Source organism: Ixodes scapularis, unplaced genomic scaffold (assembly GCF_016920785.2).
Source record: "Ixodes scapularis isolate PalLabHiFi unplaced genomic scaffold, ASM1692078v2 PGA_scaffold10__122_contigs__length_95168666, whole genome shotgun sequence".
In the NCBI taxonomy this organism is placed as follows: domain Eukaryota; kingdom Metazoa; phylum Arthropoda; class Arachnida; order Ixodida; family Ixodidae; genus Ixodes; species Ixodes scapularis.
The window spans coordinates 86,564,823-86,583,461 of record NW_024609836.1 but is presented as its reverse complement, the minus strand read 5'-3'; the positions used below and the strand labels follow the sequence as shown (position 1 = coordinate 86,583,461).

Here is an 18,639-nt window from a genome sequence, read left to right as displayed (position 1 = left end):
AAAACTCCCGACGAACCAATATCGAAAAAATGGGTAACCCATCCGTACAAGCAAACTGAGAAAACTGCAGGATCGCTGAAACGCCTTTGAAGCACACAATCGAACACTCTCGCTGCACCCGCTTTCAGTTGCGTTTAGTTGAATTTGCTTCTGTTGGCTCCTGGTTGACGCCACCGACCTATGCAAGTTAACAAAACTTGTTAGTAGCTAGTCAGTGCATGGTGCTCAAAAAAAAAAAAAACATTCCCATGTCTTATTACTACAGTTCCGGTTAAGATACACAACGATCTATATGAACAAACTTTCTGGCGATGAACTGGGGAAATACGTGCAGTTTTGTTTCAGTATGATGGACAGAATATTGGCGACTTTTGGGCGAACGGTTTATGTTCACAAGGCAGGATTGTAGGCGAATACAAAGAAAGGGACTATCGCTTTTCCATGTCGGCTTGTTCATCCCTATTTGCATTAAAAAAAAAAAAACATGTCAATCTAATCATTGCGAGATAAATTATGCAGATGAACAATTTTATGCGTGAAACCGAAACATTGTACATGATATTTACTCACGTGTAAAAAGAAAACAATATTAAAATTTCTGTAACTAGACTCACGCCCGAAATATAGTACGTTCTTATAATCTTCATGCCGACTGAAGCTAAAAGCAGCTTACTGATAAACAATATGAAATAATGAATTATCAGCTTGGAATGAACTGTTTAGCATAATCTTGCGTTTTATTAAGAAGACAACTATCATGGTTCTCACCCGCAGCTGTAGCAAGAATGATCTAATATGATGGCAAATACCCGCGGACCGGCTGGCGACGACGCCGTGCAAAGCAAACACAAACCTTGCTTGTCCTGGGATGGCAGTTCAGCTTGGAGTATTCCACGCCGGCTTCGATCTTGCACGTCGATTGAGTCGTTGTAAACTTCAACATGTACATCACGCCGTCCACAATCTGCTCGATGCAATAGCAAACACAATTGCATGGATACCGAGCATAAGACAGGTGCGTTAAAAAAAAGACGACACTGAGCTCCCTTTCTCACCACGCGTTCACAAGATAACTAAGGTTGTTACCGGTTGACGAGACCTTTACTTGACAAAAAAATAGCGAAACTGTTTTCATGCTACTCTTTGCGTTTCTTTATCTGATGGCCGACGTGAAAGTTGAGATTAGAGTTGCGGAAAGAAAGTCCCAAAAGGTGAGCCAGACGTGAGCTGATAGGCTTTACACATTATCAGGCTTGCCAAAGGGCTAATCATATTACACTCAATGAAATCCGGTGTGTTTCTCTGCCACAGGCCATTTAATAGAGTTCACCGCTGCAATCTGGGTGGATGATGAGGCGCAAAAGAGGTTTAGAGTTTTAGCAGCGGATCTGCGCGGTGACACGCCTGACCGGAGAGCCCCGATAATCCCTGTTCGGCCAATTAACCGCTTAATCGAGCTTGACAAAGATATAACACATATGTCAATCGTAGCAAAGCAGCGAAAGCATAGTGCAAGAGGCAATGGCTGGAACACCTGATGTCACGCGTTCGTCCCGAAGAGGCAGCTCGAACGCAGGAGGCAAGGAACATTCGCTGCGTGATCTCTTTTAGCGCTCAAATATTCTGGGGAATTCTCACCTGAGTCTTCACCTCCAAGATCCCGAGGACCGTGTCGTAGTATTCTCGACCTTCGACTTGGGTGGACACTGCGTAGTGCGCCAGACTCTCGTACTTGGGGTCGATTCGGGCCTGCGTCTTCCAGGCTCCGAACGGGGCCGCCGTCAATTCGCTCTCAGGATCTTCGCATATGTAGTACACAACCCGTTTGATCTTCTGCCGTTGAACCGTGTAGACGACTGCGGTGCATACATTTTCAACCTGCAAAGATTCATATAAAGAGCAAGTCAGAAGATGATGAGGTGAGTGCATCGATGATAGTCGGCAGTGAAACAAAGGTAACGGTTCAAAAAATTACACTCGTCACTTCGTGCAAAAGTTGATTCAGAAAGTAGAAAAGTCAATAACACTTTAATAATTTACGATATCATTCGCCTTCCCTTGACCTTGTCAGCAAGGACTGTCTGTTGTCGAAACAGCCGAAAAACGACGACGAGTCCGGTAGGACCATTGTCTACATTGCTCTAGAGGTAAATAACAATTTTACATATATATCTGCCACCGATTCTGCCGCAACCCCTCGTTCTTCAACGAGGGGCAGCTGTCCCCGGTCTTGAAGCAGTGACCCGTCTCCGACCAACGGGGATTAAGGAAAATGAGCCATCTAAACGCACCGCTACAAGCATGCAGCGCAGATCAATCAGCCGAATCATCCAACATCTCTGAGTGCTCCCCTGATAACGTCATGGAGGAGTCTGATGACGAAGGTGGATGGATCACCAAAGCAGCAAAGAAACAACGCCACGGATCCAATTGCAGTGAGGCGACGATCATCACTCAGCCGACTCACAACCTTGTGGTCATTGTCAAACCTACTAATCCGACCACAATCATCACTAACATGAATCCTCTGGCTCTGAAACAGATGCTGGAAAACCTGACACCAGACGGAGTAATCCAAATTCGACCAAATTATCACCTTAATCTATTGGCCATAGATGCAAGAAATATAGAATCAACGAAGTCCCTTCTTCAACTGAAGAAGCTTGGCACAATCCAAGTTCAGACGTATGAGCCAGCACCCCATCTTCCAATGTTGGCGTTATTCGCGGCGTATCAACAGAAATCACAGACGCGGACCTGTGGGCATCAATAAGGGAAAAAGCACCAGTCATTCAAGTGAGGAGACTCGGCAAGACAGAGGCGGTAAAGCTTGTCTTCTCCACCAGAACCTCTCCAGAATACGTCTTTGTGGGGCACACACGATACAGTGTCCTTTCCTACCTTGAAAAACCGCGGCAGTGTCCTAAGTGTAACCGCTTCGGACATCTGGCAAGCACATGCTCCAAAACGCAACGCTGCAGCCGATGTGGGGGAGAACATGTCGTCACCGAGTCCGAAGCGAAACAACCAAGGTGCATAAACTGCAAGAGAGGCCACGATGCCACGTCCCGGAACTGCCCAGCCTACAAAGCTGAAAAGCAGATAACTAACAACAGAAGCTCGAACAATGTCGACTATACGTCTGCTAAAACTGTCATCACGAATGAACAAAGGTTCGAGGACCGGAGAAGCACCGCACTCCCCACAAGCAAAAGCAAAGCTTGAAAGGAGACAAGAAAGCTATCATCCCAGAGATGAATGAAACCGATTTCCCTCCGTTGGATACGCAGTCGTCAGAAATCATGCCGAAACCAACGGTCCCGTCTGCAGAGCAGCCAGAGTCTTCAGCCAAGAATGCAGAAGCTTTTTCGACCCAAAATACTTCTAAGAACCAAGAAGTACCAAGAAAAGGGGCAAGACAATACCCAGCTCAAACGAAGCCAAGATCAGTTGCAACGCCCAAGTCTCAAAGCCTTGGTAATGGGTTGTGCACAATTGCCAACGTTGTTGCGCTCCTTCCTCACTTCTCTCCAGTCACCCATCACTCAAGCAATGATCCCAATTATCAACATTGTTGTTCCACTTGCCACTTCCTGGTGCAACTAGACTGCTTCATCGGGAACAACACATCGCAAAGTGAAAAACGAAACACTGCAATAAAAGCAGCTTATTTCACACAATAATACAGTGGAATGCCAATGGGCTTCGAAACAAGATAAATGACTTACGGCAACATTTACAGAGACACGAAGTCCAGGTACTCGCCCTTCAGAAAACCAACTTGAAGTAAGGAGCGATCCGACTATCTCCCAATGTTATCTACACTAGTACTCCCCGAACAACATCAACAACAACAGACGCACCTAAGGCATCTCTATTTATACACAGAGATTTACCTCAGTTCCAAGTGGATCTTTCACATCTCTGCGACCAAGCGCAGAATACGTGGCTGTCACGATACAAAAAGACAACTCGGGCGCCATGACAATCATATCGGTATATATTCAGCCTACATCTCCATGGAACCCTTCCGTCTTACGCACGATTCTTTCTCGGTGTGAGCCGGCCACGCTGATCTTTGGGGACTTTAACGCCCACAACGAGGCCTGGGGGGACAAGCAAACGTCCGCTCGTGGCCGGTCTCTAGAGGATACCACTACAGCTATTGGCCTCCGGTGTCTAAATGACGGCACTGCAACATTTGTGAAACCTGGCGTAGAGAACAGTGTGCTCGACCTGAGTTTGGCCACCGCTGCAGTACGTGCGCTCGGGCTCGCCGAACCCGACAGCTGGAGCAGTAACCATCTCCCTATTATACTCACTTCTCCAGAGAAAAGACCTTTGACCCATAAGACTTGTTCTGTAACAAACTGGGATGCCTACCGAGTGTACTTCGAAAATATAGTATCTACTGGCACCACTGATCACACGACCGCTATCTCTCAGGCGCTCTGCAAAGCGACACGGAGAGTTACGGTTCCTATATATAGACCCAACCCAGACCTAAAATACTTAAGGCTACGTGCTTCGCGCCCCAAAGCACAACGACGTGCCTTGAAGACATCAAGGCAAGAGGATATACAACGGTATCGAAGGATTGATGCGGCATTTCGTAGGCATAACAAGCGCTTACATCGGAAACAATGGCAACAGCGATGTGAGACCCTTCACTCTTCCGGTGGCGAAAGGCAAGCATGGCGAATGGCCCGCATCCTGGCGGGTCATGCTGTTCCCCGCTCACCGGTCCTCGGCCTTGTTATCGCGCAGAACAACACGTTGCCTCAAGCCGCGGAACTCCCTGCTGATGAATTCACCTCTGCTCCTGCTCCGCCACAGGGATTTGTCGCAGCCACTGCTACCAGCACGCCAGCGCAGGTTGCCGGCAACTCCGATTTCACGCTGAGTGAACTGCAGCATGCTTTTCAGCGTTCTTCTCGGAAACGCACCGCACCAGGCCCAGATGCGATAACTTTTCAAGCGCTTCGTAACCTTGATGATACGACGCTTCCAGGCTTTCTGGAATACTTAAATCATATTTGGCGCTCGTCTGATATTCCTACTGCCTGGCTCAGATCTGAGGTTGTTCCCATTCATAAACCAGGAAAACCGATAGGTGCCACCAGCTCGTATGGACCGATATCTCTTACGTGCTGTCTAGGGATGGTGATGGAGCGAATAGTCCTACGGCGCCTTGACTGGCAGCTCGAGACATCGGGCGCCCTGCCTAATCAGCTGTCTGGCTTCCGCAAACAACGTTGTACGACAGACGCGATCGCCAGCCTCGTATCAGACATTGAACAATCAAAGGCAACAGGGCAAGCTACAACAGCACTATTTCTCGATATTAAGAAAGCATTCGATGCAATTCCACAAGAAACCATCATTGCTCAGCTTACAAGGCTCGGGGTCGCAGGCCGAGCTCTGGCATTCGTACGCGCCTTTCTTACAGGAAGGTCTATGCACGTACGCCTAGGTGGAATTCGAAGGCGGCACTGCCCGAGGCTCTCCGGCGTATGAAGTCATCGGGACCAGTCATTAACATCGCTATATGCGCTGACGACGTGGCCCTCTGGACTACCGCCCCGACTAAGATATATAGCAAGATGCAACAAACCCTCCAGGACGGATTGACTATAGTTGTAGACGAGATCTCTAGACTAGGCCTTACGCTTTCTTCCTCCAAAACAGCTGCCCTTCAATATGATCCAACGGCTAGAGCATCGATCAACAGAATCTACACAATTAACGGAACAGACGTAGCACGTGTCCGGACGTACTCCTACCTGGGGTTTCTTCTGGATGACCGCATCTCCTGGAAGCTTGCAGTCAAGGCAACACTAATCAGATATCGCCGACACCCCAACGCCATTCGAATAATGATGGGCAGCAGGTGGGGAACGTCTCAGGTCATGATGCTACAGCTATACAGAGGCCTCATTCTCTCGAGATTATTATACGTCTTGCCGCTGATTCACGTGAGCAATGCACAGTCTGCAGGCATTGAGACCCTGCAAAGAATTGCACTTCGCTTCTGTCTGGGTTTACCGAGATACTCCCCGAACATTCCAACGCTGGTTGAAGCGAAGGTTAACCTTGTCGCGAACCACGGCAGAGAGCTGACACTTCGCCACATCGCAAGGCAAACCTCCTGCCGGTCAACAGGGCCCTCTTGAAGCATATTCGAAGTTGTCCTCAATCTCGCCTTGGATCTCTCTAGAGTCTTTGAAGGAATTGTGGGCACCTTAATGCTATCTACCCGGCACCACCACCTTACGCCTCGCCGCTGAACATCAGTGAATCTATTCCGGAACTCAGAAGCAAACGCTTCACTGCACAAATTTTCGCTCGAACCCTCGCAGAATACCGAATTGAGGTCGATTTTCCAGGATGGATGCGTGTATATACGGACGGCTCGGTGCTTAATAGCCGCAAATCATCCACTGCAGCAGTTTTTATACCGGAACTAAAAATGGCCAAATCAAGGAAACTGAGTTCTCACACTACATCTACCACTGCCGAACTTGCGGCGCTTTGGCTAGGCCTTGACATCCTCGACAGTATTCCTCACAGTGGAAAGCAGTGTTCCTCACAGATTCCAGAATAGCTTTACAACTTCTCGGTAGCTTTGAAGACGCCCCACAATATGCCAGATACATTGGACACATGACAAGAAACTTAGAGTCTAAAGGATGGCACATAGCATACCAGTGGCTCCCATCACACGTCGGTATCTCGGGCAATGAGACAGCCGATCGTCTCGCTAATGCACCTCACCACATTCATGTACTAATACTTGTTATACCGAAGATGTATGAGGCCAGACTTATTATTCACAAAGAAATAGAGAAACTACATCCGGACACGCGCGTCTCTACCGGGAAGCCACCCGCACGCGTGCCTCCAAAGCTGTCCCGAGCCTCCGCTTCTCTACTCCACAGACCTCGCACTGGTTAGGCCTTTACTGCGAAAGCCCTTCACCGTATGGACCCAACAATAAACCCAAACTGTCCATCCTGTGATGTTCCCGAGGACCAGGACCATCTCCTCTGGACCTGCCCTACTCTAGCGGACAAAAGAAAATCGTTTCTCGGCGGGCTGCGGCAAGCAGGCGTAGCTAGGGTGCCTTCATGTGCGCTCTGCTTAGGGTGGTGGCATCTCGCCATTTTGTCACACACGTTTATTTTTATTTTTTGTTCAGAAGCGCGTGAAAGAGCGTGTCCCTGCACGCGCTTGTGGCGCTGACTGTGCTATGGCGACATTTTGTTTTCGTCGATTTCTTTGTATTTTTCCCGTGAGCGCGTGCTGTCGGCATGTGGTACTACAAAGGGTGGCATCACCCTAAACAGAAGGACATTGAGGCACCCTAGGCGTAGCAAGTGCTACAACACAGGATATTCTTTTTCCCCCAGGTTCTGCACGCGATGTCTCGAGAACATTCGCCGCACTTCTCAAGTTCTTGGAGGACACCAGTTTATTTGACCGCCTCTAACTCCGGTGTCTGACATACACTGGGCGATGGCAACTCATCAACAACCGAGTCACAAGAACTGCTGACCAATCGTTCCTTTTTTTTTTATTCTTTCTTCTTTTTTCTTTTTGAACCCTTTTCCTCCCATTTATCTCTCTTCTCTTTTCAATCCGTTCTTTTTCTTGACCTCTCTACTTTCTTTAACTTTTTCTGATCTTCCCTTTCCTCCCCTTTCCTTCCTCGGAACTAACTCGCCCCCACTAAAGGAGTGGCCAACATGTTCCGGCTTTCCGCTACCCTCACCACTAACTACTATAGTCGGTTGCAAGCTAAGAAAAAACCGGAAATGCCTCTCAGAGGAAAATGTAATCCTACGCCGAGAAACGCCAGCCAATCGTTTTCTTGACGTCACGATTCTGTGGACCAATCGCGATCCTTTTGAAAAAAAAAAAAGCTCAACATGGCTGCTGGCCTTAGCAACGCGACGCTAGTTTCTCGTGACAATTATTCTGCTTTTTTGCACCGTGTTTTACGTACCCGAGGTTACGCCACGAGATCTTAATGGTATCGGCTTGCGTTTGCAGCAGTTTCTGCGCGACAACGTGAGAATCCAGCGACGCTATCGCCAACGAAAATTTCGAAGCGGGCGCGAGGCTTAGCACTGCTGAGAGGTGAGAAGCTACGCCGGACGTCGTCTGCTTCGTTGGATTGTGCTTCTTGAAGAACCGCTTTGGGTTCGCCGGTAAGGCTGCACCAGGCTGTTTCGTCCAAGAAGAATCAGGGGAATCGCTTTCCGATGTCACCTCAGTGAGATCCATGACGGAAGACAAGGATAGAGCACTATATAGCTCCTACGGAGCAGAGTAGCGCAATCCTTTGAACTCCGTGTTTTGCCGACAACATGGCCGACAGAGCGGCTCGGCGCGAGTCACGTGGTACTCAGGGTTCCAGGAGGCGGCCCGCCCTATGGGAGAATACATGGAGATCGACACAACACGGCTGATTAAAAAATGAACGGCGAGTTCACGCTTTTCAAAACTAGTCTGTCGAGAAGTTAGTAAAGCCCTAAACACTTGATCAAAGTTTTAACAATATCGGATACGTGTGCAAATTTTGAGAAGGCAATTTCCAAGGCAATGGCGTTTGAAGCAGACGATTTTTGCTCGCAGCGGAGATGGGCTTTTCGGGTTGGCCGGAGCGGGTCACGTGAATGGTGTGACGTCGCCGTGTCGTCTGCTGCTTGATGCCGCTCAGGCAATTTTTAAAAAAAAGTCAGGTCCTTGCGGGGCACAAAACTTAGCGCAAAGTATTCTAAAGTGTTCCATTATTATGTCAAAAATGATTGCGATGCCGTACGTTCCCACAACACTGAAGTAACAACGATTTTCTCACGTTCTCCATGTATTTCTGACCGCAGTTGGAACCTCCTGGCGTTCGCCGCTAGTCGCCGAGAGGCGGCGTTGTAGATTGCGCTACTCTGCTCCGAAGGAGCTATATAGTGCTCTAGACAAGGAGAGCGGGGCGCGGTGGTGGTGTCGATGACTTGGGAGGGTGCCGATTTGTCAAAACCCGAAAAGTATAATTATTCTTGTTTTCTATTCATCCAACAAAATAAAGACACACATTTCGTGCGCAAAGCTCACAAAACTAAGTAAATCACTAAATATTTATTATTTGCAGGAATTATAAGTGCTTCGCTTTCCCCAGCGGCTTTCCCTCAATCAGAGGCGCTGGAAGACGGTATGTTAGACAGTATCTTGGACAGAAAATGAATTGGGAAGACGGTACATTGGACATGACTTTCTTTCTTTAATAAACAGCTATTTCGTTGACAAAACGTATTCTAACTTATTTAAATGTCCTGAAAGAATTAAATAAATAATGTAGTAGTTTAAGACACGTTTCCTGGAGGAAGAAAAAGCAACGTTGCTAGCGAACTACTTTCTCGACAGCGGAGGCAGTTCAGATGGGCGCAATGCGCTTGTGGGTGGAGCTAAAAGATTGTTCTTAGCTTGCAACCGACTATACTAGAAACAGCCGGCGAGTTGTCAGGGCAGAATGAAAATATGGCTCAGTAGGACTTGCAGGAGGAGCTGACTCTTGTCCCCATGCAGAGCCACCAATACATATATAAGTTTCGCTCTGCCTGTCAACTCAAGATAGAAGCAGCACATTGACGCCGGGTAGCAAATCTTGTGTAACTTCCGCTTGATTGCTCCAGGTAGGATTAAAACCTGCTGTGTAACGAAAGTCACACTCCGCTTAGCAGGGAATCGTCCAACTGCTAACGTGTGTTTAAAAAGCAGTGTGTTTAAAAAAACTCCCGACGAATCAATATCGAAAAAATGGGTAACCCATCCGTACAAGCAAACTGAGAAAACTGCAGGATCGCTGAAACGCCTTTGAAGCACACAATCGAACACTCTCGCTGCACCCGCTTTCAGTTGCGTTTAGTTGAATTTGCTTCTGTTGGCTCCTGGTTGACGCCACCGACCTATGCAAGTCAACAAAACTTGTTAGTAGCTAGTCAGTGCATGGTGCTCAAAAAAAAAAACAACATTCCCATGTCTTATTACTACAGTTCCGGTTAAGATACACAACGATCTATATGAACAAACTTTCTGGCGAAGAACTGGGGAAATACGTGCAGTTTTGTCTCAGTATGATGGACAGAATATCGGCGACTTTTGGGCGAACGGTTTATGTTCACAAGGCATGATTGTAGGCGAATACAAAGAAAAGGACTATCGCTTTTCCATGTCGCCTTGTTCATCCCTATTTGCATTAAAAAAACATGTCAATCTAATCATTGCGAGATAAATTATGCGGATGAAAATTTTAATGCGTGAAACCGCAACATTGTATATGATATTTAGTCACGTGTAAAAAGAAAACAATATTAAAATTTCGGTAACTAGACTCACGCCCGACATATAGTACGTTCTTATAATCTTCATGCCGACTGAAGCTAAAAGCAGCTTACTGATAAAGAATATGAAATAATAAATTATCAGCTTGGAATGAACTGTTTAGCATAATCTTGCGTTTTATTAAGAAGACAACTATCATGGCTCTCACCCGCAGCTGTAGCAAGAATGATCTAATATGATGGCAAATACCCGCGGCGCGGCTGGCGACGACGCCGTGCAAAGCAAGCACAAACCTTGCTTGTCCTGGGATGGCAGTTCAGCTTGGAGTATTCCACGCCGGCTTCGATCTTGCACGTCGATTGAGTCGTTGTAAACTTCAACATGAACATCACGCCGTCCACAATCTGCTCGATGCAATAGCAAACACAATTGCATGGATACCGAGCATAAGACAGGTGCGTTAAGAAAAGACGACACTGAGCTCCCTTTCTCTCCACGTGTTCACAAGATAACTAAGGTTGTTACCGGTTGACGAAACCTTTACTTGACAAAAAAATAGCGAAACTGTTTTCATGCTACTCTTTGCGTTTTTTTATCTGATGGCCGACGTGAAAGTTGAGATTAAAGTTGCGGAAAGAAAGTCCCAAAAGGTGAGCCAGACGTGAGCTCATAGGCTTTACACATTATCAAGCTTGCGAAAGGGCTAATCATATTACACTCAATGAAATCCGGTGTGTTTATCTGCCACAGGCCATTTAATAGAGTTCACCGCTGCAATCTGGGTGGATGATGAGGCGCAAAAGAGGTTTAGAGTTTTAGCAACGGATCTGCGCGGTGACACGCCTGACCGGAGAGCCCCGATAATCCCTGTTCGGCCAATAAACCGCTTAATCGAGCTTGACAAAGATATAACACAGATGTCAATCGTAGCAAAGCAGCGAAAGCATAGTGCAAGAGGCAATGGCTGGAACACCTGATGTCATGCGTTCGTCCCGAAGAGGCAGCTCGAACGCGGGAGACAAGGAACATTCGCTGCGTGATCTCTTTTAGCGCTCAAAAATTCTGGGGCATTCTCACCTGAGTCTTCACCTCCAAGATCCCGAGGACCGTGTCGTAGTACTCTCGACCTTCGACTTGGGTAGACACTGCGTAGTGCGCCAGACTCTCGTACTTGGGGTTGCTTGGGTCCTGGTCCCTCCAGGCTCTGATCAGGGCCCCCTTCAATTTGCTCACCGACCCGGCCGCTGCGAGGACCACACAAACCAGGAATACGGCAGCCTTGAAGAAAGCCATCGTGCTGGCGACTGGTCGTCTGAAACTCCTGAAGAATAATCAGCGCTTTATAAGGTTACCTGTCGTGACGACGGATCACGTCGCCGACTTGGAGCGAGGAGTTATCTCGCTGCGATGACGATATCGGACGGGGAACAACCCCTCAACAATGGGATGGATTCCTGTATCTCTGCTCTCGATTGTTTTTTGCAGTAATATGGAACATTGCACAAAGGAGTCAACCCGACCTTTTGGTTCATAATTAGGTCACGCCGCGGCACGTGTCGATGCCTGGACAGGGGCTGTCAAGGACGCGGTTTAAACATATCCTAGGCTGCATCCCGGCACGGGCCTGTCGCGGTCCCAAACTCGTGGTGGAAACGCTAAATCAAAATGTGGTTGTCCGGCTGGGATACTCTGAGCACGACCGTTTGACGCGCAAAAAAGTTTAAACATAAAGTAGCGCTCGTTCTTTTTTTTTTATTTCTTTTTACTTTTTTTTTTGGTACACAAAACAAATAGAGAAAACGCTCAAACACGTCAATTAATTCTTTGTCGACGTGGTTACATGAAAATATCTTCAGGGGAACCGAATCATTCAGGACTGGCCACGAGTTAGGGGGTACAGGCTACAGGGTACGCCCGATGCACTTCAAGGATGGTACTAGGTTCCGTGTTTTTGGATAAATCCGAAAAACTCCGACAGCCACCCGCCAGTAGAGTTTTGGTCAATTCGGATTTATCAGATAAACTAAAATTTTTTATGCCCCCTCCCCTCCCGCCACAAATTATTATTATTATTATTTTTTTTTTTTACAACTTGAGCAGCGCAGGGTCAATGGTCCTGGGAAAATGCCACCGTAATTATCCTTGAAAACTCCGACCGTTGTCAACAGGAGTCTTAGCGCTTGTCTTATCAAGGTTGATTCGGGGCAACAGGTCATTGCATACTCGGGTCACGACAAAAGCTACTCTTTTCGGTTTCCTGTTCGGATTATGCGATTTGTGATTTAGATAAACGAGAGGGTATGTTTTTGTAGTACTGAAAGCTATGTACCATAGATATTGTATAAAATATGGAAGGGAGGCAGTTGTAACATCTCTGTTACATCCTTAACCACTCCACTTCGCGCGGCCGCGGGATAGGTTGGTGGGATGACTACGAGCTACCTCCGGCAGTTTATTGATTTTAAGGTTTCGATGTTTATCGAAGCAACACTTGTTTGCGACTTTTGTCGTGGGACCGATTAGTGTTACCAATAGAAATGGCACCAACGCCAAATTCAACTGAAAAAAAAAAAACTTTAATTGATACAAGGGCATTTTATTTTATTTTTTTATCTGGGATACGTTTACATCCGGTTATTATTTATATATTTATTTGATAAGAAAACACTGCAAAATTAAACTTCGAATTTCGGAGAATGGGAAATCAAACAAATATAAACTCCGAACAAATTCCGAATCTTCGGCAAAACATAAACTCCGAAAGAAACACCTTCCGAATGTGACGAAAAATAAACTCCGAAAACATTGAACCCTAGATATAGGCCACACTTTGAACCGAGTTCTCTCTGACCGTGCGGACGTTCACATCCGCGTGGCGCATCCGCATCCCCGGCTTTCATATATTATGAAAGATGTCATAGCGGTCCAAACCGTTGTTTTCGACTGGCAGGAAGCGAATTCTTCACGCAGTTATGAGTAACTCAATTTAAGAATGTGTTGGAGGATGTCTAAGTGAAAGATGGCGTCGCAACATCCGCTAAATACATGCTCTATGGTTTCAGGCTCTTTAAAGAAAAGGCAATTGGTAGACCACGGTCCAAATAAGCCTCCTTCCTCCAGCCATGTCTTTACTGCCAGTGCGCCGCAGTGTAATCTAAAAAAAAATAACGGTGGGCTTTACCGGCATTTTTTAAAATCTTTTCAAAACGTTCAAGGTTGGATATCTGGGTATAAGAACCTGTACCGGGGGCGATTGGCATTAGGACCTCCACTAAATCCTTATAGTTTTTTTTTTGTGTGTGTGAAACCGAACCCAAATACTCTAAAGAAAATCGCACTTTTAACAATTTTATGCACCAGTCCGCGCAAATAACCCTGGACACTCGTGTAGATTACATTACTTGACGACACTACAAACCCGGTCAACGAGTTCCGTAATCGCATCTGAATAACACTGCGTAAAAAACAAATCTTCCTGATGGCGCAGAAACATAAACTTAGATACAATATGCTGAATAAACAAGTGAGACAAGCTTAGTCCACCCCCTCGAACTGATCACAACAAGTTCGTCGGAGCTGTGCGCTCCCAGGCTGAACTCCAGATGAAGGCAGCGAACACTCTGTGCAGTCTCCGCACGTTGATACGCAACATGGACAAAAATTTTCAAAACATACCATATTTTGAAGTCAAAAACAGGTTACAGAGAGTGGAACGCGCAAACATTCACCAAATCCCGCCCCTTCCAATTCTCCGCTTTCGTCCTAACCCTCTCCGTCTCATCGTTCCAATATGGCGCAGTATCTCGGTAATGCTCTAGCGGCACGACGGAGTCATTTCTCCGACAAGGTCGTCCATTGAACATTTAAGAAATCATTAGGTGTGGCGTCCTAGTTACCATGCCAGAGTCCTGTGCATTTACCCCAGTTAATTAGCTACCCGATTTCGCACAATAAGACGAAGCAGTGCTGACTACCTCGCACAAACTGTTCTGATCAAATAAAAAAAATAAACGGCAATATCATCTGCGTATGAATGGATTTTCACCTCGCTAGAGTGTAGTCAACGTTACTAGAATACTCGGGAAACTGCCATAGGAGCCTGCATGAAAAAAAAGGCTCCGTTCAGAACTCGAGAACCAAACTAAACACGATATATCGTGTTTAATTTGGTTCTCGAGTGCTGAACGGAGCCTTTTTTTTTTAGTTTGGTTCTCGAGTGCTGAACGGAGTGACCGCTGCAGGAGAAATGGCGGCGTTGCTATAGCAACGCCGCCATTTCTCTTGCAGCGGTCACTCCGGGAACTGCATGGATACACCAGAGTATCGGTATCACATTCGATAGCGTTCGCTGTTACTGTTCGATTTTGGCTTTGATCGGCCATTTTGGCGCCGAAACGTATAGAATGGCAAAAGTTTCAGGGCTGCCAACCCCCCTCTCCCAAGCGGACGCGCCGCAATTGATCACCGAAGTTAGGACGCGCTACCTGAAATCAGCGGTGAGGCAAGGTTGTATCAAAACAATATTAATTGTGCCGCAAAACCTTGTAAACTAAAGATTATATGAAAACATCACGCTCCTGTTATTCTATACTAATCTCCAAGAAAAACTTTCTACAAAAAGAGCTTTTTTCGTTTGTTTTTACGCAAAAACATGCTTTCTAAAAGCTCACGCTCGCCACAGTAAAGAAAAAAAAATTGAGCAGCCATCTTAGCCCCTCGAGCCGGGAGTTTGGTACTCAAGGAAACAGGGGCTAGCGGTCATGTTTCAGCTCGTCGCCAAAGGGTGGCGCTGTTATCGTATTCAGTTTGGTATTGGTAGACGCCAGCGATACAGGTTTCAAGGGTGAGTTTCCCAATTCAGTGTTTTAGTAACGCTGAGTGTCGTTTACAACCCCAAATATTAGCATTTCTGACGATCCTTAAACAAAACGGTTCTAAGAAAATGGAAAAAAGTAAGGGCGACAACGGGCAACGTTGTCGCACAGAGGACCGACCTTCAACTGTTTATTTTACACTTTTGTTCACTATGTAGAACAACTCGCGTACGACGTTTTCACACCCTTAATTATAATAGAGTCAGCATTTACATGTTCCAAAACACTAAAAAGTGCCTGATGTGACACATAATCAAAAGTTGTGTCTAGGTCGAGCTGCGACATTGCTGCGACATTGCGACTCGTCCCTCGAGAGCGTTACAACCTTCCAAAATGCATCTCGCAACATGAACGTTAGTGCCAATAATTCGACTCCTTTCTGCCTCATGTCTGGTGCGACCCTACAAGGCATTGGATGACACTCTTTAATTGTCTGACCAAAACCTTCACATAAATTTTGCAATCCACACCGACACACAGCGCTTCTGCATTTCTCCGTTCGACCCGAACGGCTCCGGAAAGCCTCGGGTGAGGTTACCCGGCTCAGGCGCCCCTGGATCGTCGGCCGACCTTGCCGCCTGCTTACATCAGTTTCGCGCAATATCCATTGCATAACGTTGGATAATATCCTGGCAATCTCACCGCAGCACAAGGGACACTGATGTCTCGTCTGGCAGCCGTATTGCTTCGCGATTGCACCGCTTCACGCCACCGAGAAGTGGTCCGAGGGTTGAAAAGAATGCGGCGCAGGACGACACAAGGAGACGCAACAGGAGATGGCGCACAACAGAACGACTTCGGACCAGTGGCCTGGACAGACGCCGACATCGCGTCTTCATCATTATTCTAAATTCGGCCAAATCTTAACTAAATAAAACGTTAGTGTTCTTACCAACCGTTCCAGACCAGCTTAACTACCGAGTCGAGTCTGGAACAGCCCAAGACGCTACATATTTTATCTTGTGTCCCGACAAAAGATAAGGCAAAACCAAATGGAATTGTGCACCTCATCTCGCACAACGAGTGTACGTGATTGAACGTTTGTGCCCAGAGAACAAAGTGTTGCTTGGGAAGGCTACTCAGAAGAAGGTCAACAACTGGAGATTTCTGTGGATATCTTAGAGAAAAATACTGATGAAGAAGGCGGAGAAATCTGGCCTGGAGCGAATCAGCAATGAACATGACCTTCTTCAGATTGTTTAGCTGGAACAAACGTTGTCTACATTTAGATGTCACACGGCATAGTTTTGCAAAGTTTTCTTTCTTTTGAAATAAATCACTATAAATCATTCATCGAGGGCATAAACCCTCGATGAAATGTTATTACTTACATACACAATCTGCCAAAAACGAGATTGTTAAACTTGACAACTTTTTTACCCAGATAGGTTTTTTTTTATGTCATATTGTTCTCCGGGAAATGGCACTCTGATGACATAAACGTTTTTAAATTACCTGGATACACCACCCATAATTTGAACAGCGCGAGGTCCAGAGGTGGAGGCGTATTCCAATGCTGATTGCGAGCCCATTCTACAGTACTGTGCGGTTAAAGCGGTATTCACACGAAGGAGAAATACCGGGGATTTCTCCACGGCACGCGCATCCTGCGACGAAAACGTCAATCTTTGCGATGTGCAAAAGCTTCGCGTTTTCGTCTCGTGATGCGCGCAAGCCGGGGAGAAATCCCTGGGATTTCTCCCTCGTGTGAATACCCCTTTAATGAGGATTCTGAGGTCCCCCTCCGCGAAGCAAGTTCCATCGCCTCTGGCGGAGGTGACGGTAGGTGTCTTAACATTTTAAAGAGCTCGATTCCAAGCGAAAAAAATAGCACTGAAAACGGAAACAAGCTTGCAGACGGTAGGAAATAAATACTAAAAGACCCAATGCAGGTCATGACAACTGCGACGACATTCGTTAAGGCGACTAATTCGTTCTTGCCCTGCAAAATGGACAGAGAAAGGCGAAAACGGAGCTGTTGAACCTTACAATTGAAGTGTCGGAAGCAAAAAAAAAAAAAAAAAAAGCAGAAGCAAGACGAAGGGACTGATGAAAAAAGAAAACAGAGATATGTGTCGACGCGCTATCCCCAACATTTCGGCGTTCAGCCTTCGCCTCGTCGTCGTCTGCCTCGGTGAAGCACGGCCGTGCGCTATGCTACGTAGCTCGAAGAAGAAGACTTGCTACCCAGGCACGCGATGCACCGGAACGTTGGCCGACCGCCGCTGCCATGGCCAATAAACTGGCCGTTCTTTTAGGGGCGAAGCTCCTTAGGGTCTAGCCTTGTCCGGCGTCCGTGGTCACATCGATTGCCATCCCATCTGTCTTCTTAAAAAAAGAAAAATATGTTTTTGCAGCCGGCAGGATTCGAACCTGTGCGGGGAGACCCCGATAGATTTCTAGTCCATCGCCTTAACCACTCGGCCACGACTGCGGGACGAGTAGGGGGCTCTGAGATGTGGTAGTAACTCAAGAGCTGGGGATGCCATGTATGAAGCGTTGCATATAGCCGCTCAACGTCTATACAGGAGAGGGCGCTGTGGTCAAATGTGTATATAATCGCGTTAAACTTTGCATGCATTCGCTCAACGTTTATAGACGAGAGGGCGCTGCGGTCATATGCTCAAATGCGTATATAACTACGTTCCATACCAACGCAACCCGGAACTCAGCACTGCCTATGAGCAATAAAAAAAAGATCAGCACCATCAGCACTACCTATGAACAAAATCAGTATCATCAGCACCACCAGAGCTTCGCCCCAATCAACATCATTCACCACGCGGAGATGCGGTCATTTTTTTCTATGTCGGGATTTGTTCTTCACCACGACACAGTATTTCACTTCTGGTGACACGGAAAACGGACACAACACGCCGTCACGACCAACTCATTGACGCGAGAGCGGGACTTTCTTCGCTGGGCCAGCGTACGACCACCCACCAGCCCAGCATTAAAGTACTTAATGTGGAAAGCCTTTCGCCGTACCGCGCCATACTCGCCAAATATCTCGGTTTAACGCGACCCAGCGGGCTGCCACGGAATGTGCGACACACCACTGTACACCACATCCGAACCACTCCGGGCCCTCCGGTTTTCTGGCACGCTCATCACCTTGCTGCGCCCCGCAGGGGGCACCTGTGAAAGCAGGATAGCTAGGTTCGACATTGTACATGTACCTTTTTTTAGTACACGGAAGTGACGTCATCACGTCTGATTGGTTGGAAACAAAAGTGACGTAATTTCCCTACAAAAATGTGGGCGGAGTCGGCAAAATTGGGCGGAGTCGGCTACCGGACGTGACAACGAAATGACGTTTCGTTTTGTACCGAGTACGTTTCAAAAGGTACTTGCTCGGAACTAGGTGTCATTGGCAGCATGTTTTCGGCGGCGAGGTGTCACCGTCTCGTCTCGTCAGCCAGAAAGG

At 47.0% G+C, this 18,639-nt stretch overlaps 1 protein-coding gene and 1 pseudogene across 1 annotated transcript; one reads left to right on the top strand and one right to left on the bottom strand.

Annotated features, from left to right (window-relative positions):
- Positions 1 to 1,368: 1,368 nt before the first annotated feature.
- LOC121834809 (salivary cystatin-L-like) lies at positions 1,369 to 11,647 on the bottom strand. The gene is made up of 4 exons (XM_042288619.1): positions 11,416 to 11,647; positions 10,632 to 10,742; positions 1,639 to 1,878; positions 1,369 to 1,428 (listed from the first exon to the last, which is right to left on the bottom strand). The coding sequence occupies exons 1-4, from the start codon at positions 11,629 to 11,631 to the stop codon at positions 1,369 to 1,371; spliced, it is 627 nt and encodes a 208-aa protein (XP_042144553.1). The 5' UTR covers positions 11,632 to 11,647.
- Positions 6,392 to 7,489, top strand: LOC121834833 (annotated as a pseudogene).
- Positions 11,648 to 18,639: the final 6,992 nt, after the last annotated feature.

What these genes read in the sequence shown, in the direction of transcription:
- LOC121834809 (XM_042288619.1), bottom strand. Translation starts at nt 11,631, where the DNA reads ATGGCTTTCTTCAAGGCTGCCGTATTCCTGGTTTGTGTGGTCCTCGCA. An exon ending in TCTTGGAGGTGAAGACTCAG is followed by an intron (nt 10,743 to 11,415) that starts GTGAGAATGCCC and finishes TGCATCGAGCAG; the next exon opens with ATTGTGGACGGCGTGATGTT. An exon ending in GCCATCCCAGGACAAGCAAG is followed by an intron (nt 1,879 to 10,631) that starts GTTTGTGCTTGC and finishes GAATCTTTGCAG; the next exon opens with GTTGAAAATGTATGCACCGC.